The sequence below is a fragment of the Mirounga leonina genome, unplaced genomic scaffold (genome assembly GCF_011800145.1).
Source record: "Mirounga leonina isolate KUSES-001 unplaced genomic scaffold, KU_Mleo_1.0 Mir_171, whole genome shotgun sequence".
In the NCBI taxonomy this organism is placed as follows: Eukaryota; Metazoa; Chordata; class Mammalia; order Carnivora; family Phocidae; genus Mirounga; species Mirounga leonina.
In genome coordinates, this window is record NW_023270436.1 from 18,667,405 (window position 1) to 18,691,218 (window position 23,814).

General features: G+C 51.0%; 1 protein-coding gene across 2 annotated transcripts in view; it reads left to right on the plus strand.

The window, feature by feature from the left end:
- KIAA1671 (KIAA1671 ortholog) overlaps positions 1-23,814 on the plus strand; it is a 185,251-nt gene that overhangs the window by 67,170 nt on the left and 94,267 nt on the right. For both annotated transcript variants that reach the window (XM_035017236.1, XM_035017237.1), the window contains one exon: positions 4,783-4,905. In XM_035017236.1, the coding sequence (XP_034873127.1) occupies positions 4,783-4,905 (123 nt within the window). The remainder of the gene's footprint in view (positions 1-4,782; positions 4,906-23,814) is intronic.

Sequence of the window (23,814 nt, forward strand, 5' to 3'; positions counted from 1 at the left end):
GGCCTCCGATCCCTCACCAGAGTGGACAGAAGTTTCTGCCCGGCAGCTCTGTGGGCAGGCCCGGTGGGTGCGAGCGCAGGGCCGGCTCGTGGGTTCTGCTGAGGCGCCGCCCCAGGAGGGGTTCCACAAGGCTGTTATTGTGGGCACAGCGGGAGACAGGGTAAGACGAGGAAATGTGACACCTAATCCATTTGCCAGCGCCTTGCTCAGGGGCCTTCTGGCAGTGGGAGAGTCAGGGCGGCATGGAGGGGGCCCCCCGGCCTGGCCTTGGATGCCGGCCCGGGATGCGCAGGCCCCAGGAGTGCTTGTTGTCAGAGGATCTGTTTTCTCACCGAGGGATTGGGACGCCTTGGACCAGCTCCCTGTTTCCCTTCTTTCCTGCCCAACCAGCTTTGGTTCCTGATCTTGAAAAAATAGATAAGAGCCACCCAGAAGTACAAAATGTTGGTCCTTAAAAATTCTGACCTTACGAGAGTGTATAAGAGCGTGTATCCCTGGACCCCACCCCCCACCCCCCACCAGGGAGCCACTGTTCGTTTTTGGGATCTTTGGGGCTTTCCTACACCACAGAGTTGCATCTCTATTTGTAGTTGTATTTTCCTTCCTGCAAAAGCAGTGCACGCTCGTGTGAAGTTGAATGTGTTATGGTAAGCACACGGTTTAGAATGAGAGGCTCCCCTAAATGATGAGTGTGGGGTACAGCCTTCCAGCATCCTACCACGCACAGATGGGCTCCCTGACCCCCAGCCCTGAGAATCATCCCGCCCCTAATGCACGTGGCTCCACAGGTAAGGAAGGCCAGCCAGGTACAGATACAGGTAAATCACATGCTGTCTTAATGGAAACATGGCAACGTTCTACAGAAAATCTACAACTTGCTTTTTTTTAACTTAACAGTTAAAAAAAAAAAAGCAACCAGTATGTAGATAATCACTTTATTATTTTCAGTGGCTGTAAAGTACTTTGTTAAGTGACTGAGCCCAAACTTTTTTTATCCGGACACTTGTGGATGGACATTTGGGTTGGTTGAGTCTTTGTGTCACAAACAGGGCTTCAGGGAGCATCTTGGTGCAAGTGTTCTCCCCCCTGGGTGAGGCTTTCTTGATTCACAGTCAGTGCTGCCCACATATCCCGCGTGGGGTGTGTTTGTACTTAAAGTGATCCCCCCTCCCTCCCTCCCTCCCTCCTCTTTTCTCTCTTTTTCTTTTTCACTGAAGAAACATTTATCAAAACTTTGTCCCATGACAGATTGTAGTATTCTATTTAATTAACTGATTTATTTGAATTTCAAAGGAGAGAACATTGTCAAGAGGCTCCGAAAATACTTAAAGGAATGGAGTATCAACCCCCTTGTCCTCTTCTCGCCCATCCTCAGCATTCCTCCCATCCCGTGACCACTTAGCTTCTTTTCTGGTACAAATTCATATAGAGTTTCTTTCTGAAAATACAAGCAAATACAAACACAAGTTCTTTTTTTTTTTTTTTTTAAGATTTTATTTATTTATTTGAGAGAGAGAGAGAGCACAAGCAGGGGCAGAGGGAGAGGGAGAAGCAGACTCACCGCTGAGCGGAGAGCCTGATGCAGGCCTCGATCCCAGGACCTCAGGATCATGACCTGAGCCGTAGGCAGACGCTTAACCGACTGAGCCACCCAGGCTCACATCCATATATGTGTCTTTGAGAGCTTTCGGATTCAGCCTACAGGGCGTCCTCATTCTTCCTGATTGCTGTACGGTAGAGATGGGTGATATTCCTGATCTTTTGCTAAATACCAACCATGTTCTGACGTCATTTTGCACATGAGCAGGTTTTCCGTGGGCTTAGGGTGGTGAGTGTCTAGGGGGAGCACCGTTGTAATTTTGCAGGATCCTGCCTGAGTGCCCAGCGTTGGGGGGCTGTACCTGGTCCCATCCTTGCCCTCAATGACAGGACCCCATTTCCCCTCCGCCTGAGCCACCCGGTACATTACCAGACTTGGGGATGTCATGCCCCTGATGAGCGCCCCTCCTCTTGTCATGTGCATGAGGCTCTGTTTTTCCTTCCAGTCACCCACTTGCTTCTGTTCTGCCCGCTGTTCTTTTAGAACCTCGTCCTTGGTCCTTTTTTCCTTGAGTTGTTGGAGTTCTTTATTAGGAAGGTGAACCATTTATACTCTTACAATTTGATTTCTCCCTGGAAACAGCCCTGGACTGTCTGTTGGGCAGACCTGGGATCAGGCCGTAGCTTTGTGACTTATTAGCTGTGTGACTCTGGGCATCTTGCCAGACCTCTCTGAGCCTAAATTTCTTCATCCGTGGAATGTGAATCCTGCCTGCTTCACAGTTTATTGGAGATTTATTGTGAAGCAATATGTGGTCAAGCTGCTGGCCCAGGGCCTGATGTGAAGGACGTTTGAGGGAATCAGAGAGAAGCACCTCCAGACCTCCACTCACTTACTAGATTTAGTAAATGGGCTAACCCTGTGCCAGGCCCTGTTCTAGGCACCTGGGCTGCTGGGAGGGACCAGGCCACGGTATCAGGCCACGCCATGTAGTAAGGCAGCGACCAGCCGCATGTGGCGTCAATGAAAAACCACAGAATTTAAATGAAAATTAAAGTTAAACAAGATTAAAAATTCAGTTCCTCGGTCCCACTAGCCACATTCAAGTGCTCAAAAGCTACGGGTGACTCATGGCAGGTGTATTGTATGGTCCAGATAAAGAAGATCTCCGTAACCACAGATGGTCCAGTGGAAGGCTCCGGTCCAGGGGGCAAACAGACCCCAAGTGAATGAGAGTAGTTAAGTCCTGGGGAGATAGAAGAAGAGGCGATGGGGAGATGACTCTAAGAGGTGGTCAGGGGAAGGTCTCCTGGGGAGGGGACCTGAAAGGTGCCACCTGAGTGATGGCCGTCATGGGGATGAGCTGGTCCCGTGGATGCTGGAAGGGCACCAGCTGGCACAGGGGGCCGGGGCCACTGATTTCCAAGGCAATTGCACCATTGTACATTCTACCAGCAGTGCGTGAGGGCTGATTTCTCTACATCCTTTGCCAACACTTACCTGTCTTTTTGATTCTAGCCATCCTCCTGGGTATTAAGGTATCTCATTGTGGTTTTGACTTGCATTTTCCATGGCCCATCTTTCCATGTGCATGTTTGACTATGTGTATCCCTTCTTTGTTCAGGTCCTTTGTCCGGTCTTAATTGGGTTATTGTTCTTTTTGTTATTGAATTGTAATTACTCTTTATATATTCTGGACACAAGTGCCTTAGCAGACATAGGATTTGCAGAAATTTCCTCTCACTCTCTGGGTTGTATTTTTCACTTTGTCCATGGTGCCCTTTGAAGCACAAAAGTTTTTCATTTTGATGAGCTCCAATTTATTTATTTTTTGGTCACTTGTGCTTTTGATGCCATATCTGAGAAACCACTGCCTAATCCAAGGTCACGAACATTTAAGCCTGTATTTTCTTCTGAGAGTTTTCTAGCTTTCGCTCTGGCATTGAGGGCTTTGATCTATTTTGAGTTGATTTTGGTTTATGATGTGAGGTTTGCAGCATGTTTCGAAGGCAGAGTCTCAGCTTTGTTGATGAGGTGGAGAGAAGCAAAAGAATGGAGGGCGACCTGAAGATCTTGGCCAGCACAGCTGGGTGAGGGGCAGGGCAGGGGAGGAGGAATTTTGGAATTTTGGAGGGAAGGAATAGGGAGGCCTGTTTGGGGCATGTGAAGGCTGAGATGAGTGTGAGCAGTGTGGGGAGATGTGGAGTGAATGGTGGGATCTGCAAGTCAGGGGTCCCAACATAGACAAAGTCGGGAGTTGCTGTGCACAGATGGGATTTATTTAAAGCAAGGGGGTGTTATGAGAGAACCCCAAGGGAGTCAGATGGAGCAGGAAAAGAGAAGGCTCTAGGGCTGGCCCTGGATGAGTAGACATCCCTCTGAGATGTGGGGAGGCTGAGAAGGAACAGCCAGCGGGTAGGAGGGCACACAGAAGGTCTCGTAAGGCATCAAAGAGTCTGTGAGGCAAGGGATCCAGAATCCAGCCTTGTTCTTTACTTGTGCTGTGTGTTCTTAAGCAGATGCCTTCCCTCTCTGGGCCTTCCTTCCCTTATCTGTGCAGGGAGAGTGTGAGACATGTGCACTACAAATTCTGGAGTCCCATATTTACGGCCTGTGAGTGTATCCCCTATATATGACCGGCTGGAGCAAAACCACAGAATTCAGACTAGGGTATCTAGTACTGCCCTGTTCCTAGATCATTTCTCTCTGTATCTGTGCTTCTGTGCATGTGTGTTTGGAGGCTTGGAGAAATGTCTGACATGAGGTCACCAAAAGTTACCAGTGACAATAATGAGGCTGGCTAGCCTTTATGGAGGGCTCCCCAGGTACCAGCCATGGGGGAGAGGAGCCTGAAGCAAGCCAGGGGCCCTGGACTCGTGCACAGCGCCCCCTGGTGGCAGCACGGTGTCACGCACTTTCCAAGCGCTGCTCCTCACTTGGTTCTCCCCTGAGCCTAGAAGCTGAGTACTGTTATTCGGGGTCTTTCCCCACGTGGTCATGGCTCAGAGAGGTTAAGGCATTAGCCTGAGGCCACACAGTTATTAAGTGGCTGAGGCTGGCCTGAACCCAGACCCCATATACTACCTCCCGTCATTAAGGTGGACTGCCGCGGGGTGGGGTTTCTGGTGCCTTAATTTTCTTTTTGCCCTTTTAGGCACAGAACGGACTCTCTCGCTGTGACATATTCTTCCCATAAATGGGAAAGCCCCAGTAAAGTCCTCTGCTTGTGTTCTGTACCACAGGACCTGGGGAAGGAGGATGCCCTGCCGGACAAGGAGCAGCCACCCTGGCAGGGGTCCCCCGTAGCCTCGGGCCCCTGGAGGAGCCACAGTTTCTGCAAGGACAAGAGGAGCGGGCCATTCGTGGTGAGTGATGCTGGCACAGCTGGACTGGGACTCGCGTGGGGTTGGTGAGCATCAGACACCACTGGGAATGCGGTCGTGTGGACAGTCAAGGCTGGCCCAGGGGCCCAAGGAGGCCGAGGGCGGCGGGGGCCTGTCCAAGAATCTGGTGTTGCCGGACTGGCTGCGCGGTGGTTCTTGACGTGGAGGGTGTTGGTGGCTCTGCCTTCGCCCCTCTCGGGTTTCCGGCCCAATGCAGAGAGGTAACCCCGGCTGCCTGGCATGGAGCCGATGAGAACATGCCCTGGGGTCTGAAAGTTCGGGGTTCGAATCCCAACACTGCTCCTCTCAGTCTCTTTTAGCGACTTACTTCTTGGTACTTTGGTTTCTTTACTTAGAAACCTGATTTCTGTTTCTTTTGCGCCGGTGAGTTAATTTAACTAAGCTGGTCCTGGAGCCAGATCACCAGGGCTCAGACCCTAGCTCTGTGTGCGGACAGGTGTTTGGCTTCAGTCTCTTCATCTGTGAAATGGGGATAATGACAGCATCTACTTCACAGGGCTGCTGCAGGGCTCAGAGAAGATAATGCGGCAAGTGTCCAGCATGATCCTGGGTGCACAGCAAACGCTTTCCTGAGAGTTATCATTACCATTATTATTATTATTCTTGTCCCCAGGCCCCGTGTGGGGCGCCTAAGATAGGCATTTCTTTAATGAGGCAACCACAGTTCTACTCACGAGGTCATTTGTATCGCAAGCTTGGTACATTTCAAGGGTATTTGTGCCTGGTCTCATGTCTTGGAGACCTGGTATCCTCCAGCGTTGGAAATCCTAGGTTCCATGGCTTCTGGCTTTAAGGTCATGGGCAAGAAACTTTATTTCCCTGAACTTCTGTTTGGTCCTCTGCAACACGGGGGGAAAGGGGGGAGGAGACACCCCCGGCGGGGTTCTGGATGGAAAAATGTCTATGCCAGGATCAGCAGGGCTGACGGCAGGGCTGGGGGCCACAGAGAGCCAGAGCAGGAACGCAGACCTTGGCGAGCGTCCGCTGAGCAGCCCTGGAAAGCCTCCTTGGGTGTTCAGATCCCAGCCACAGACGTGCGCACGTTTGAAACCTGCCTTTTTTTTTTTTTTTTTTTTTAACATTCTTTTCCACTGATTTCTTCCTTACTCTTTTCTCATTGCCTCCCTGGCGGCACGGACTCAGCTTATCTGATTGTACTTGAACTTTTGTGTGTGTATGTGAAGACAGAGGTTAGGGAGAGAAAAGCATTTAAGGCCTGTCTTTTTATAGTCTCTGCTTGCTGGCATCCTCCCTGGTGGCCCGGCTCCCCCTCCTCCACTCTCTGTCATTGAGGAGCCTTTGTCCTTGGAATCCCTAGGGGGCTTCCTTGGCTCTGTACTTGCGGCTCCCCGAGGCCCCTGCCCTGTTGCTGCCTGCTTGATTTCCTCTTCTCCCATGCAGGTGGGGAGGGTGGGGGCCTCAGACCTCCTTTCCCAGCTTTGAGGACTCACACCTGCAATTCCAAGGAGTGGCCACCAGGGGGTGGTGGTGTCCAGCTCACTTTCCCATAGCTCCAAAAGCCTCACTCCAGGGGACCTAAGCGTTGGGCTCTGGGGGCTGAGAAGTGACGTCCAGTTCTGGCTCTGCCACTGTGTGGCCTTGGGCAAGTGATCTGACGGACCTCAGTGAACCTCAGTTTTTTCTTCTGCTTCTGTAAGAGGAGGACGGTCTTATCTGGCCTCAAGAGCATTTCTGTGGGGAGTAGATGAGCTCGCTCAGCACTCCGAAGAAGAAATCCTCAGTGAATGCTGGGGCTGCAGTGATGGCTTTTCCTTCTACCTCCCCCTCCTCCTCTCCTCTCCCTTTTCTTCAGCTCTCTCATTGTAAGAGGGGAAACTGAGGCCCAGAGAGAAGGCCTGACCTAGTCCGGGTGAGGACTGGGGTCCTGAGCCCTCGGCCCTGCTGGCAGCCCCTACTCCTCTGGAAGGCAGTCAGGCCTGTGTGTCGTACTTCCTGACGGGCTTGGCGGGGGGTGTTCCCCTGTGAACCGAGTCTACTGCTCCCGTCGCTCTCGATTAATGACTTTGTGCTGCTGGTTTCCAGTTTAGGTTCAGGTTCATCTCCATTTTTTGAGACTGTGTCTTAGGACTTGTCCATCCCCACTCCACTCCTCATGTGAGGGAGTATGAATCCCATGTTGTAGAGGAGGAAGCTGAGGCTCAGAGAGGTTAAGCCACTTGCCCAAGGCCACACAGCATGTGGGGGAGCTGGGTTGGAGACTAGTCCTCTTCTGCTTCCAGCCTTGGACCTGGGCCCTTTCTGCCGTGGGACTGTGTCTCTGGACCAGCCTGTGCTGGCGCCTCTCTGGGCCTGCAGCACTCGGCGTATCAGCTCATGAGGGAGCAAGACAACCTCGGCCCTGGGGGTGAGAATGTGGTATTTGTTCAGCCCAGGGTTGGCCGCCAGCTCTTCTGCCACGGCCGCCCTCTGAAAGATGTCTGGGACTTGCCAGGGCTAATGCCCTGCTAATTTGCATAGCCCCGCCCACACCTGGCTGACCCACAGGCTGGTCAGACCCTGAGCACGAGGTCAGACCGGTGTGGCCCTGGCATTTAATAGAGGCAGTGAGCAAGTGAGTTTACCACTCGCGGCCTCTCTTTTCCTCCTCCGTAAAAATCATAGTAATAATAATGTCTAATAGCTTACAGTGCTTCCTGCGTGGTATGGAAACTAGTATTATCCCCATTTTACAGATGGGAAAAACTGAGGCTTGGAGCCATTAAGTACCTCTCCCAGGTTGGAGCCGAGCCGAGATGATGTTTATAAAGCACTTAGCACAGTGCCGCCTGAAGAGTAACTGCCTGTTTAATGTTACCTGCTATTATTGTATTGTTTATTATTTGCTATCAGTTTGTTTTTCTTCTGCGTTCTCTGGAAGAGCTGCTCGATGGAACAGGGAAGCACCTCCAATCTTTTTTGGAAGTTTTTCTGCTGTTGAGGAAGCTGAGCCCAGCAGGGGGAGGTGTCTTGTTCAGGGAGAGTCCCACAGCAGCCAGGACAGAGCTAGGACTGCAGACCACCTTTCTGACTCGCTGGCTAGTGCTCGCTGCCCTCCCCCCACCCATATTGTTTTCAGGGCTACACTTAGTAGGGCCTTGGATCCTTGTGGCAAATCTGAGCCCTGCGCTGGGCCTTGTCCCTCACCCACCCACGGATGGGCGCATCCTCCTTTCCCCAGAAAATGAGCCTTTGGTCTGCACTCATGCAGGGATCATAAAACACAGTGACTCAGTTGTGGACCATGGCCTTAGGTCACAGTTTGTCCCAGAGGCCCCTCCCGTGACTAAAGGTACAGATTCACCAGCTGTGGGGGTTCCCTGTTACGGGGCAGGTGGAGGGCCTCTGCTAACCTTGAGAATGTTCTCCCAGATCTGCAAACCCTTGGCCAGCATTTGCTGGCTCATTTAGTGATGGGCTCATTCTCTCATGGGCCCGCTGTGTGCTAAGCCCTGAGTGAGGGGTACTGGAGATTCTCCCAGCCCCCCTGGGGTTACAGTTCAGGGGTACCTGCAGATGGCCTAGGAGGGTCTAGTTAGGTGGAAGAGAAGGAGAGGAAGGTCACTTGGGAAGGAGAAATAGCATATGCAAAGGTATCGGGGTGGGTGATGTAAGAGGCATGTCTGGGGAACACGGAATAGACCAGTTTGGCTGAGATGGAGCGTTGGGGAGGGTCTCAGTCTTTTCTTTTGGCAAATATTTATCTGTATGTCCTTGGTGCTGTGCTGGGCGTTGGGCTACAGTTATAAAACAAGACACAGGTACTTAAGAAGGTAGATAAACAATTGCAGTTCTGTTCACTGAGTGCTTATATGTGCCAGACACTGAGTCTTGTGCTTTACCGGCATTCTTTCATTTAATTTGTTCAAGGTTCAAAGCCTCTCAGAGAGGAGGCACACTTGTTTGAAGTCTTGAAGGATGAACAGTTGTTTGCCAGATGGGTGTGGTCTGGGAAGAGATGATTTGTCCCCCATGGAGGGAAGAGCTTGGGCAAAGGTTCAGGGGCGTGAAACTGTTCTATGCAATGCATGTAATCTAGAGTCCGGGAGACGGGCTGGAGTCTTATAATCGTTGATGCGTCATTCCTGGACACCCCCGGTGTGTGTTTTAATGCTGAGCTCAGACTTTTCCTACATCTCTTGCTGAGGAAACCAGGATGCTTGTTTTTGAAAGATGGCAGCACCTCCTGGCAACTCTGCCATCGTGCCGCCATCTTCGTTCAAGGATCTGCTGGAGCAGTCTTGAAGGTTTGAAAGCATTTGAGCCCGATAACTTCATTATAATGACTGGAGGATGGAGGGAAAAACCAGCTGGGATTCCAATGCCAAGACTTGTGAAGGCAGTCAACTTGAGATAAGACGGAGTTTGTGTAATGGCCCCCAGTGGATACATTGTTGGTCTTGGTTAGATACTCTCTTTGCATTTCATTTGGTTGACTAAGCATTCAAGTGGGAAGGGAAAAAAACAAAACAAAATGGAAGAGTCTATATGAACTGCTAGAAATAACTCCTCAGAGATTGTGCTTTAAAAACTAGCTGTGGGGGCGCCTGGGTGGCTCAGTCGTTAAGCGTCTGCCTTTAGCTCAGGTCATGATCCCGGTGTCCTGGGATCGAGCCCCGCATCGGGCTCCCAGCTTGGCGGGAAGCCTGCTTCTCTCTCTCGCTCTCCCACTCCCCCTGCTTGTGTTCCCTCTCTCGCTGTGTCTCTCTGTCAAAAAAATAAATAAAATCTTAAAAAAAAAAAAAAAAACTAGCTGTGAATAAAGAGTTGATGGCTTTTTATTTGTCCAGGATATGGACTCTTCTCCCTACAATGTGTTGCTTGGCATTCCCCAGTTTGATGTTGGGCCTGTGTTGATGTCATTTGAATTGAATGTCTCCAGAATGCGGCTCACTGGCTTAATTAAGAGGGCTACTTTATCACACATGGCACGATGTACTGAGGTGGGCAGCTGTTGGCTTGGCTCAGCATCTCCTAGAGTCTCTTGGGCTTTCCCTCATGCTTTGTGCCTCATGGTCCCAAGATGGCTGCCACTTTTCCAAGAATTAAGTCCACTCTGTGGCAGGAATAAGTGGGGGGAAGCCAGAAGGGCCGTGCTAGCTGAGTCTGCAAGAAAGCAAAAGCTTTCCCCCAGTCACCCTCCAGAAGACTTTCACTTACCTGTCATGGGCAAGAACTGGGTCACATGGCCACTGTTAGCAGCAAGAGAGTCTGGGACAGTCAATGCTCAAGACTTCTGGCCTCCAGCATGGAAGGTGGCCACGTTGGATATGGCCATTGGTCTTTCAACAAATAGCATTGTTTAGTACACAGTCTGAAAAATAAAATGGGGATTGTCAGATCCTTGCCAAGGAAGCCTTGGCCTCCTAACCAGGATTCGGGACAAGAGAGAATATCTGCCCCGTGTCTCTATGCTGTGACGTGAGATGTGTGCGGGGCGCTGGGCCTCTGGGATAGCAAGGCACAATTCTGCCCTCCAAGGCCTCCATTCTGCTGGGGAGTAGGGCTTGGAGAAGGGAAGAAAGGCTGAGGTGGAAGAGACAGGCTGGGTGGTAACTGGCTCGGAGGCCAGAGTAACCTTCCTTCCTGGGTGAGGCAAGATGACATGCCAGCTTTTGGAGTGTGATTGTGGAGCCTGAGTGGTGAGAAACTCGTTGATGCCCTGTGCTCTTAGGAGGCTCAGGAATCCCAACTTGTGGCTAATTCCATTTGTTAATTGTTTCTTGTCTGTCACCACTGGGTTGAAAGGGCTGGAGAAGGCTGAGTAATTTAGGTCTCAACTGATTAAAGTTCCTTTTCTGGATTAAAACCAACCAGACCAGAAGATTTTTGATTCCTAGGTATTAAATGCAAATGCTCAATTGTGCCTGAGATTTTGTGTTGGGGGTTTTTTGTATTCATATGTTTACCCAGCTACCACCCACCCATTCATCTGCTCGTCCATCCATCCATCCATCCATCCATCCATCCATCCATCCATCCTCCATCCATCCATCCATCCATCCTCTTTATATATACAAAGCTCTAAGGAAATAAAGATAAATAAGTTAATTTCTGTCCTCAAATTTCTCACATTCATAGACTATAAACAAGTAATTATAGAATCCAGGATGATAAATACTAGTTATTCATTTATCCACCCATTCATTCATTCATTCAACAGATATTTATTGAACACCTACTATGTGCCCTATACTGTTCTTAGTTCTTCAGGTAGAGCAGTGAACAAGACATAAGTGTTTCCTGCCCTCCTGGAGCTCATACTTTAGTGTGAAAAGATAGACATTAAACAAGGAGCCAGACTCAAAAGAGAAAGACTATCAGATGGTACCAAGTGCTATGAAGAAAATAAAATAGGGTACTGGGAATCAAGAGTGGCTGGGGAAGAGGGTGGTTGAAAGCTATTTCATTACTAATAGGGATTAGGAAGGGCTTTTCTGAGGAGATGACATTTGAGCTGAGACTTGAAAGGGGAGCCCCTGGCCATGTGGAAGAATCAGAGGGAAAGCATCAAGCTGAGGGAAGAGTAAGTGCAAAGGTCCTGGGGCTTGTTGTGTTTTGTAATACTACTATTGATGATGATGATGATGATGGCATTGGTGCTGGAGTAGACAGTGAGGAGTGAGGGAGTTGGCAGGGGCCAGATCACACTGCCTTGATGGCCACTGTAAAGAGGTTGGTTTTGGGTAAGTGCATGCTGCTTTGGTAAGCACAGAGGAGGGAAGCATCATACCATCTGGAGGAATTCAGAAGAATGTCAGAGACAGACTCGATGGAAGAAGGAATTAGCCAAGAAGAAGGCAACCAGGTCAGGGGACTAGCATGTGCATACATAAAGAGGCATAGGAGAACATGGGGTGTTCTGGGAGCTGCAAGGAGGGGTTACCTGGAGAGTGGTGATGAGGCAGAAGGCTGGCCAAGCGGGGGATGAGAATGCCCATCAAAGTCAGAATGAGGGGCTTGGTGATAGGCCTGTCAGGGGCCCAGAGGAGCCGAAAGATAGGACTTTTTAAAACACTGCCGAAGGCGAGGCTTGGAGCGCCCCCTAGTGGAAATTTTTTAGAGGTTGGAGAGTGTGAGCTGGAAGCTGGGAGACCAGGTAGGAACCTGTTGCTGCAATCTGAGCAAGACCATTTAAAAAAAAAAAAATTATTGTGGTTAAATATATATAACAAAGTTCACCATTTTAGCCGTTTTTACGTATATTATTCAGTTTTATTAAATACATTCACGGTGTTGTGCAGCCATAACCACTATCCGTTTCCAGAACTTTTTCATCCTTTCAAACAGGAACTCTGTCCCCAGTGAACACTAACCCCCCATCCTGCCTCCCCCAGCCCCTGGCACCCTCTGTTCTCCTTCCTGCCCTGTGAACTTGCCTACTCTAGATACCTCAGATAAAGGGAGCCATACGATATTTGCCCTTTTGTGTCTGGCTTATTTCACTAATGTCTTCGAGGTTCATCCCTGTTGTAGCAGGTGTCCGAATTTCCTTCCTGTTCAAGGTAGCATAATGTTCCGTTGTATCTATAGTTCACATTTTGTTTATCCATCCGTCTGTCGGTGGACCCTTTGGTGGCTCCCACCTCTTGGCTGTTGTGAGTAATGCTGCTGTGAACATGGGTGTGCAAGTATCTCTTTGAGTCCCAGCTTTGAGTCCTTTTGGGTGCGTATGCCCAGAAATGGAATTGCTGGATCATAAGGCAGTTCTATCTTTAACTCTCTGAGGAAGTGTTAAACTTTGCCACAGCGACTGCACCATTTTGCATTTTCACCAGCAGTGCACGAGCGTTCTAATTTCTCCCCATCCTCACCAACACTTGCTGTTTTCCATTTTGTGGTTTTGACTTTGGTTTTTGAGAAAAGCCATCCAAATGGATATGGAGTGGTATCTCATTGTGGTTTCAGTTTGCATTTCCATAATGGCTAATGATGGTGAGCATCTTTTCATGTGTTTGTATCTTCTCTAGAGAAATGTCTATTCGAGTCCTTTGCCCATTTTGGAATTGGGTTATTCTCTTTGGTTGCTGTAGGAGTTGCTGTAGGAGTTCTTTATATATTCTGGATACTAATCCCTTACCAGCTGTATGGTTTACAATTATTTTCTTCCATCTGTGGGTTGTTTTTTCACTTTCTTGGTAGTGTTCTTTGATGCACAAGCATTTTTAATTTTGGTGAAGACCAATTTATCTACTTTTTCTTTCATTGCCTGGAAGATAATTTATAAAATTGACGGGTAATATGCATACAGAAAAGAGCACATATTTTATGCCAGATGGCCTGGCTTTGAATCCCAACTCTGCTACTTAGCTATGTGACCTTGAATGGGTTAACATCTCTGCCTCAGTTTCCCCATCTGTAAAATAGGGGTAATAAGGGAACCTACTTATTAGAAATGCAGTGAGGTTAGGGGTGCCTGGGCGGCTCGGTTGATTGGGTGTCTGACTCTTGATTTTGGCTCGGGTCATGATCTCAGGGTTGTGAGATTGAGCCCTGCCTTGGGCTCCATGCTCAGCGTGGAGCCTGCTTGGGATTCTCTCTCTCTCCCTTTCTCTTTCTGCTCCTCCCTCTGCTTATACACTCTCTCTCTAAAAAAAAAAAAAGAGAGAGAAAAAAATGCAGTGAGGTTAGATGAATTAATGTATGTAAGGCACTATGAACAGTTGTGTCTCTTTTTAAGTTATTACTTTGCTGCTATTACTATGACTATATAGTATATATTGAGTATCTGCCTGACAGACACTGTGCTAAGATTATTCACCGTATGAACATTATTCCACTGTCCCATTTAATCCTCACAAACTCCAAAAGATGAGTATTCATCGTCCCCATATTATAGATAAGGACACAGGCTTGAGCCCTTCTGAGGCTTGCCGAGTGTGATTTCCTGGTGTTTTTTGCCAAAGTGACCTCACTATATCCTGAGGTACTAGGGACATGCCCATTTTAGAGATGCTGAGCCTGAGGCTCAGAAAGGGGACGTGACTGACTCAAGCACACACAGCAAGGAAACCGCAACATGTAGATTGATCCCTGGCCAGTGGACTTATCCCTTGGAGCTGAGGGTTAGGGCTTCTGGGGGCAGGCTCCCTATATGGAAAGAGGGGCTGGATTTTTGTTTCACTTGTGTTGCTGGGGCTCCTGGGGACCAAGACGTTGGAGGGCTCCCAGCCAGGTGTCCACAGGAGGCTGATGAACAATGGGACACCTGTTGTCCTTGCAAAACCTCCTTATGGGAGCCAGACAGGCAACCAGGTGTGCCCGCCCCCTGGTGGAACTGCCCGGGATTGCAAGCGCTGGGGCCGCCTCGCTGTGGGATCCTGGTCCTGGAGCGAATTAACCTTTTCTGCGTGTTAACCCATTGAGGTTACCTCACAGGTGAGGAAATGGAGGCCCAGCGGGTTGACGAGGATCTTTCTAGTGCTTCTGTTTCTCCTCCTTGAGAAAGTATGTCGAAACACCGCTGTGTGAGAATGATGCTAATCCGTAGCAGGCTAATCTGGACTTGACTCTCATTGTGTTTTAGAATATAAATAACAAACGTATGCGTTTTCCCCTGCTAATAGTCACGATTGCTTGTTTCACCTGTCACAACCCTTTGAGACTCACCAGAGGGCCACCCTACCCTGACCAAGTTGCTGGGGTCCACACCTGTTTCCACCTTCCCGAGTGCACGCAGCTGCATTTGCATGCACGGACTTGGACACACTCGCACTGAACAGGAACAAACCCCACTAGACCCAGATTCTAATCTGATCTCTTTCTGCCGCCACTCTGTGGCTGTGGACAGCTCCCTGAGGCTCACCTTCCTCATCTGTGAAATGGGGTGAGAGAAGCCAGCTCTGTGTCCCACATCGGCTGTTGTGAGCAGGTAAGACAGACATTGGAAAGCTGTCTCTCGCCAAGCAGGAGTTAGTAGTCAAGGTGCTAGGCAGACTTTATAATTCATTCTGGAAACGTTTGCTGAGCACCTACTGTGCTCTAAAGAGAAGTCAGATTCACACCTTTTCTTGGAGGATGAAATCCCATCTGCACTCAGGATCCAATCCAGTGTCCATATGACAGCTTACAAGACTGTGTGTCTGCCTGACCCTCTCCCCCAGTACATGTCCTATGCTCACTCCACTCAAGCCGCACTGGCCTTCAGAACATTCCCTTAACATGCATGTCAGGTGTGTTTCTGCCCCAGGGCCTTGGCACATGCTGTTTGCTCTCCTCCAGATTCCCTCTTCACTTCCCTCTTCTTAGGTCATCTCTAGCTCAAATGACACCCTTCAGCTGGGCCTTCCCTGGTGCCACATCTGTAGAAGGACCCCAGGCCCCCACTGTTCTCTCCCAACGCACCCCTTGTCACATGCAGTATCTTCTCATCGCCCAGTGTCTGCCTCCCCCATCAGAGTGGAGGCTCTGGGCGGCAGGGAACTCTGAGCCCAGTGCCCAGTGCATAGTAGGCACACAACATATATGTATGGAGTGAGTGAATGAAGTAACACCTACATCTAAAAAAAATCATTTATTTATTTATTTATTTATTTATTTATTTATTTATTCATTCATTCATTCATTCATTCATTCATTCATTCATTCATTTAAAGAACGTGTGCATGCGAAGGCGGGATTGTTAGTGGGGGAGGGGCCGAGGGAGAGGGAGAGAGAATCTTAAGCAGACTTCACGCCCAGAGCAGAGCCTGATGTGGGGCTCGATCTCACGACCCTGACATCCTGACCTGAGCCAAAGTTAAGAGTCGGACACTTTAACCAACTGAGCCACCCAGGCATCCCAGCAACACCCCCCACCCTTTTTTTTTTTTAAATTTTATTCCTCTAAAGCAGTTTCAGGGTCATTGCAGATATTCCCCGTATACCCCCTTCCCTGCCACATGCAGAACCCTCTGCATTCAGCACCCCCCACCGGAGTGGGACATTTGATACAGTGGATGAATCCTACACTGACATCGTTGGCACCCACCGTCCATGATTTACGTTAGGGCTCACTCCTGGTGTACAGTCTGTGGGTTTGGACAAATGTGTAATGATCCGTATCCATCATTACGGTATCGTGCAAAGGAGTTTCACTGCCTTGAAAATACTCTGTGCTCTGCCCGTTCATCCCTCTCCCCACACCCGACCCCGATGACCACTGATCTGTTTATAGTCTCCATAGTTTTGCCTTTTCCAGAATGCCCTACAGTGGGAATCATCCAGTATGTGGCGTCTTCAGACTGGCTTCTTTCCCGTAGCAGTATGCACGAGAGGTTTATCGACGTCTTTGCATGGCTCAATGGCTCATTTCTTTTTAGCCCCGAATAATAATCCATTGTCTGGATGGCCACAGTTTATCCACTCACCTGCTGAGGGACATCTTGGTTGCTTCCACGTTTTGATGATTGTGAATAAAGCCAGGGTAAACATCCATGGGCAGGTTTTTGTGTGGACCTAACTTTCAGCTCCTCTGGGTAAATACCAAGGAGTGCAATGGCTGGATCATATGGTCAGAGTGTGTTCCGTTTTGTACCCTATCATTTTTTTAAGTGTACAATTCAGTGGCTTTTAGTATACTCCTCAAGTCATGCATCCATCAATCAATTTGAAAAGATTTTCATTACCCCCCAAAAGAAACCAAGCTCCCCTTGGTAATCATTAGTCCTCAGCCCCCTCCTCAATAATGCTGCCATTTATCCATCCCCTTGGATGTGCCGGGCCCCGCGCTCTGATCATTCTCATGGTGACTCCGCAAGGTAGGGACTGTTCTTGTTCCCATCTTCCAGATGACAAAACTGAGGCCTATAGAGGTGAAGTCACTTGCCTGCATGACTCAGCTAGGAGGTGATGGAGCTGGGATTTGAACCCACATGGAGCCTGTGCTTGGCGGATCTCACGCCTGAATTGGGATGTTTCCCAAACTCCAGTCACTCTTCTGTCACCTCGAGTACTTTTCATAGTCGTGAATCACCTAGACTAATATTTAGTTAATACTGAATTTGAACTGGCTTCACTTTTTTTTTAATATAACACCTTTATTGAAATATAATTCATATATCCTGTAGTTTGCTCTTTGAAAATATACAATTCAGTGGGTTTTAGTACGTTCACAAATTTGTGCAACCATCACCGCAGTCACCTTTAGGACATCGTCCTCATCCCAAAAGGAAGCCGTATCTATTAGCTGCCACCCCCTCATCCCCTGCCCCCCCCCCCAGCCCTAGGCAAATACCATTCTGTTTTCTATGAATTCACCTGTTCGAGGAACCTCAGATAAAGGGGATCATATGCTATTTGTCCATTTGTGTCTGGCGTCTTTGACTCAGGGTTCAAGGTCCATCTGTGCTGTCCTGTGGGTCCGAACTCCATTCCTGTTTATGGCTGGATCACACACTGCTGTCTGGATGGACCACATTTCAGTTATCCATCCATCGGTTGGTTCATTTCTACTTTTTGGCACCTGTGAACACTCCTGCCCCCTTATCGTCCCGTTGTACTGGTCTGAGTTCATCCTCTACCTGCACTTACTAGGTATTTGTTTTCTGACAAATTGCAGGATCTCGGGGCTCTTGATCCCTTTGTTCCACTCCATGATGTCGGTGCAAAACTGATGCTCAGTCCCTGTTTGTTAATGGAGTGAGCGAGTGAGTGGGAGAGTCAAGAGCCCCGTATGGGAGACAGACATACGCCCAACCACCTGACCCCAGGAAGGAGTGGGTGATGAGTCTCCCCTGGCTTGGTTGTGGGGGAGCCAGAAAGGTACAACCGAAGCTGGGTCTTGACGGGGGGAGTAGGAGTCGGTCAAGTAGGGAGAGACAGGAGGGGCCCCCAGGCAGACGGCCCAGGTGGGGCATGGTACAGCTGTGATTTCTCGTCCCTGCTACATCATTCCTGGGGTGGGGGTGGGGGCCACCCCCGTGCTCTCAGGATGGCTCCTCGTCACTGAGCAGAGAGCAGGGCTCAGAGGGAAAACGCAGAATTCAGTCACAGGGGCAGAGTTCCCAGGGCCAAGTCGCACTGCACTCGCCCCAGAGATCTGGTGATTCCTGAATGCCCGGCCCAGACACGTGCACCCAGGTCACCACAGGGCTTCTGGATCCAGATTTACAGGCGCTTTCCCTCTAGATTCTGCCTCAGGAGCTGCAGCCGGAGGGCAGGACGGGCAGGGACGGGGAATTAGCCACAGACTTGGAGGAAGGAGGAGGCGGCTGTTGCATATTCCAGCCTGCCCCTGCCTGTCCAGTGTTGCAAGCAAAACCACTGGTCTTGATTTTGATGTGGAATCTCACCAGTTTTATATGTTGGAGAAAAAATTTTTTTTTTTTTTTTTTTTTAATTTAGGTGCTGGTGAAGGCAGGTGGGTGGGTCAGGCCACACCCAGCCGCCCTCCATTAACGCTCGGGGGATGGGCAGGCCTGTTGCACACACATCACCTCGATGGATCCTTGCCACAACTCATGGGGAAGCTGAGGCTGGGGCAAGTGAAGCCGCTTGGCCTGGGCTCATACAGGGGATAGGAGCCACAGGTGGGACTCAATCCAGGGCTGTCGGACTCTGGGGGCATCAGAAATGTCCCGAGTATCCTCCAGAGGGTTTTCTAGCTGCAGTTGCCCTGTTTCATCCCTCCTCCTTGCGTCCCTGTCCCTTGTTCCTGGCCATCCTCGTGACATTAAAATAGGCACCATTTAGGGAAAAAAAAAATTGAAAAAGGAAAGAAAGGCCCCATGTTCCTTGTGCAGTGCTCAAAAGTGGCCACTAGAGGGCGAGATGGAGGTGATCTAGTTCCAACATTCCGTGTTATTTTTAGTTTTTAACCCCTTCTGCCTCGGGGCCTTCACTCTGAAAAAGCCAAGTCTTCTGGCACCACTTGGATTTTCTTTTAACACATTCCACTGATTTTGGTACACGTGTCGCTCAGCTCCGTCCTCCATTAGGTCCCTTGCCGGTTTCTATTTCACTAGCCTTGCAACAGGGCTGAGGTGGGGACATTCTCCTGCAGCCCGCACAGCCCCCGCCGCCCCACTTATCTTCATGGGTGATGTTTCTCTTCTGAAGAAATTACTTTTTGGGAGAAAAAGAATTCTGTTTTTATTTTCTTCCCAAAAGGAGTGCGGCATATGTGTGTGTCTGGGGGATGGGCAGCCCATAATGAGAGCCCTATGAATATAGAAATGGCATTTCTGACTTAAGCAGAAGTATTTCCAGAGATGCTGAATCTCCTCCTTGAACACGAATTCTCTTGAGAAGAGGAACATTTGGTCATATTTCAAGACTTGGTTCCATGCCACCTCCTCTAAGAAGCCCTCCCAGGTTGCACCCTTTCCTGTGAACTCCAGGCCCTTTAGCCCCCAGTGCTGTAGTGCTTCTCTCCAGTAGACCCTGAGCTCCCTGAGGGCAAGGACCACGCCTCATTCAATGTCCCCACTGCTCCACAATTAATCCGCAAGGCTTTCGGTGCCTGAGCACTTGTAATCTGCTAGGGGCTTTTGTGACACCACCTCACCTCACCCTCACAACAGCCCTGCAAGGGAAGGAATTATTATCAGCCTCTTTTTACGTCTGAAGAAACTGAGGCGCAGAGAGGAGAAGCATGTTGTCTGGGATGATGCTGTGGGCAGGGTTGGAGTCAGGGTCTGAACCCAGGCTTGTCTGAGCGCAGATTCCTGCTCGAGACAGCTCTGCACCCCGCCTTCCTGCAGGTGCTCAAGCAGGGCTCCAGGAATTAGTGTGGAGGGAGCTCTCCAGCTGGGCTCTGCGGGCTGCTGGGCATGCACTTGCCCTTTCCCTCTGCCCCCGCCCCTTTCTTCTCCTTCTCCAAAAGCTTATTGGAATATAATCTGCGTGCCATGAAATGCACTCATTTTAACTCTACAATTTAGTAATTTTTAGTGAACTTATAAAGGTGTACAACCAGCTCCAGGACATTTTCATCACTCCTGAAAGAAAGCCCCTATCCATTAGCAGTCACTCTCCACGCTCCCTGCCCCCCCACCCCCCAGCCCCTGGCAACCACGGACCTACTCTCTGTCCCATCAGTGGAATCACAGAGCACGTGCTGTGTCCGGCTCTTTCCCGGAGCAGGGGGTTCTTGCTGCAGTCATGTTGTCGCGTGCATCCTTGTGCTTCTGTCCCCTTGTGCTGGGCGGGCCCCTTCTCGTCCATGGCCACCTTCCTTGCCTCCCCCCAACCTGGACTGCCCCTCCTCATGGTGGACAGAACCCGCTGGGTCCTGAGGGGCTGTTGCCAGGTCAGGCTGGGCGCGAAGGGATGAAGAATGTTTTGCTTTCCCCCCTCCCCCCTGGCCCCAGTTGTGTGTTTTAAGTGATTTCAAATATCCTACAGTTGATAATGCCCTGTGGGTTGGTTCTGCCCTGGCCAGATGGGCTCAGAGGTGCTTTTTTGGGGGGAGATAAACCCCCAATCTGATGGGCTGACCCCAGCTCGGGCTCCTACTAGCCAGGGTGCTGAACTCAATCTGCCACTAGCCGATCACGGCTGAGGTGTTTTGAGCCCCCAGCCCTGAGCACTTTACACATATTACTTCATTTCCTCTTCCCGGTGCCCCTGTGGGGCAGGCACCGTCCTCACCCCCATTTTACACTGGGGAACCGGGGCACAGAGAGGTTAAATAACCAGCCCAGTATCACACAGCTCGCTAGTGCTGGGATAAGGACTGGAACCCGGGCTTGTCCACCTGCAGCCTCTATACCCTTCACTGGCACCCCGGGCTGCCTCTCTGCAACCTGCTCTCCCCTCCCTGGGTCTCAGTTTCCCCCTTGGACAGCCTTCTGCTCCGTCTGTGCCCTGATTCTTTCAGAGGTTGTCAGCTTCTGGAAGACGGGGGCATGTGTATGGCTTCCCTGGGTCCCTTCCGTGGCTAACAGGGTGCTGTGCACACAGTAGGTCTCTTCTCGGCGTGTTCCGGGCACGCAGATGCAAGTGTCATTTCCTTATCAGTGGCACTAGCGCTGGGAGAAGTGGAAGTTCTCAGCCCTTCGGGGAATGGTTGCAGAGCACCTTCTAAGTGCTGGGCTGTGTGCCAGGCCCTGCCTGGGGAGAGCACACAGTCCCGTGGAGGAGATCGGCTCTCACCACACCGAGCATCCTAACATACTCGGAGAGGGGGCTAGTGACTCATGCTTGGAGGGCTTCCTGGGAATCATGCGTTGGGCTTGGAAGATGATCGAATTTCCGCAGATGGAAAGGGCATTCCTGGCCAAAGACCCTGTCTGAGCAACAGCTGGGAGGCTGGGGGTCCACACATGCGTGAGGGAATGGGTTTGGCTGGGGCAGTACCTGGAGGCCGTATGGCTAAGGGCATTGAAGGCCGAGCCAAGGAGCGCGGCACACTCTGATGGACCCCAGGCTTGGGGGGCAAGCAGGCCCCTCTAGTGTCTCAGGTGGGGGCCGTGTCAGCGCCATCTCTGTCCACCCCCTGGCACAGAGCCTGGACACAGTAGGTACATAGGGAGCATGTGACAGATGAGTGGGCTCTGTTTCTACAGGGTCATCGATTCTGATGCCTGGGAGGGCCGGGGCATGGTCCACACCTGGGTTGTGGGGAGCAGGAGGAATGTGCCGGATCTGGTCCCCAGGCAGCACCCTCCTGTTCTGCTGTGTCCCCACAGGAACGCAGGCCCATGGGCGAGGTGGGCCTATATTTCTAGAGGAGCTGGGAATCTGCATTTGCTACACGTAGTTCTTCTGAGGCTTACTCGTTACCAACTGTATTCAAATAAAACAACATAGTGTGCCTACCTTCCCACCCAGCGCCCCAACAAAATCATGCCTGCCTGGGGGGCCGCCGGTTTTCCATCTCCCTGCACGAATGCTGATGGCAATTTTAACAAGCTCCCGTCCCTTTTGGGAGGTTTCTGCTAAGCTCTGATCTCTCCGGAGGGCTGCATGATTGTTGTACATTTAATCGGTGTTTGAGTGGTTGAGTGACATTAATAAGAGTTGCCCCAGGACCTACTGTGGCCAGGCGTTGCCCTGGGACATGGGGAGACGGGCTGCCCAGGGGTGGGCCCTTGGGCACCAGGGATTGAAGGAGGAATTATGGAGAAGCAGCGCGTTCGGCCAGAGGAGGTGCTCTGGGATCCCGCATCTGAGGGCCACCCTTAGCCCAGGCTGGGGGCTGCCAGAGGGGTGGGATGGTTAGATCTGAAGCCAGAGAGCTCAACTCCAGCAGGAGGGAACCGGGCGAAGAGGAGCGGGAGTGTCCTTGTTTTCTAGGCCTGCCATAAGGACCCACCATATCCTTAGTGGCTCAAAAACAATAAATACTTGCTCTCTCAAAGCTCTGGGGGCCAGAAGTTTGAAATCAGGGCATCGGCAGGCCCAGGCTCCCTCTGAAGATGCTAAGGGAGTCTCCCTTCTTGTCTCTTCCAGCGTTTGGTGGCTCCGGGCCCTCTGTGGCTTGTGGCCGCCTGGCCCTGGTCTGTGTCTCTTCCGTGTGGTTGCATCTTCTCTTCTGTTTCTTACAGGGATACTTATTAGATTTAGGGTCTTACCCGGGTAATCCTGGATGAGCTCATCTCAAGATCTTTAACTTGATCACATCTGCAAAGACCTTTTTCCAAATAAGGTCACATTTACAGATTCTGGGTGGACGTATCTTTTGGGGGCCACCATTCACCCACCGCAGGGAGGAAGACAGCTTCTGACTAAGGAACAGCACGGGCAAAGGCCCTGTGGGTGCGTGGCTTACGGGGTGGGGGAGGGGCTGGTGTGGGGTCAGGTGGGTGAAAGGCAGGCAGGGGCCTGGGGTGGGAGAGATGGGAGCCAGGGATAGGAAGACGTTCCAGGTGTGTGGGGGGGTGCCTTTGTCACGTGCGTGCAGGTAGCACCCCTGCCAGGTGGAGATGGGTTCCCTACTAGGGCCTGACCCAGACTCAGTATAGGTCACTTCTGGCCTAGAGTGGGGGGTGCTGCTCCCGGGGGCATGTCCTGGTGACTGTGACCATCTCTGGGCTGGGCGAGCGGGGGTTTGGGGGACTCCAGCTTTCGTGCCTTCCCACTCCCACCTGGCTGGTCTTGGGTCAGCTCTGTCTGCATGTCAGACTTGCCAGGTCCGGCTTTTTCACTTTTTTTTTTTTCTTCCCACCCCTGCCCCGAGCTCCGTTGTCTCTCTTCCTCCCTCCCCACCCCTGCCCTGCTCTCTCCCCAACTGCTCTGTTCTCTGTGTCCCTGACTGCTGCATCCTCCCATTGTGCTTTTCAGAACTCGGCCAGAATGACCCTCTGACTCTACCATCAGCCAGTCAGTCAGCGAGCTGGGCCTGGCCTTCCAGCTATACCATCAATTAGTCAGTCAGCGAGCGGGGCCTGGCCTTCCAGCTATACCGTCAATTAGTCAGTCAGCGAGCGGGGCCTGGCCTTCCAGCTATACCGTCAATTAGTCAGTCAGCAAGGGGGGCCTGGCCTTCCAGCTATACCATCAGTCAGTCAGTCAGTGAGCGGGGCCTGGCCTTCCAGCTATACCGTCAATTAGTCAGTCAGTGAGCGGGGCCTGGCCTGCCAGCTGTACCATCAGCCGGTCAGTCAGTGAGCAGGGCCTGGCCTTCCAGCTGTACCATCAGTCAGTCAGTCAGCGAGCAGGGCCTGGCCGTCCATCTGTACCATCAGTCAGTCAGTCAGTGAGTAGGGCCTGGCCTTCCAGCTGTACCATCAGTCAGTCAGTCAGCGAGTGGGGCCTGGCCGTCCATCTGTACCATCAGTCAGTCAGTCAGTGAGTAGGGCCTGGCCTTCCATCTGTACCATCAGTCAGTCAGTCAGCGAGCAGGGCCTGGCCGTCCATCTGTACCGTCAATCAGTCAGTCAGCGAGTGGGGCCTGGCCTTCCAGCTGTACCATCGATCAGTCAGTCAGTGAGCAGGGCCTGGCCTTCCAGC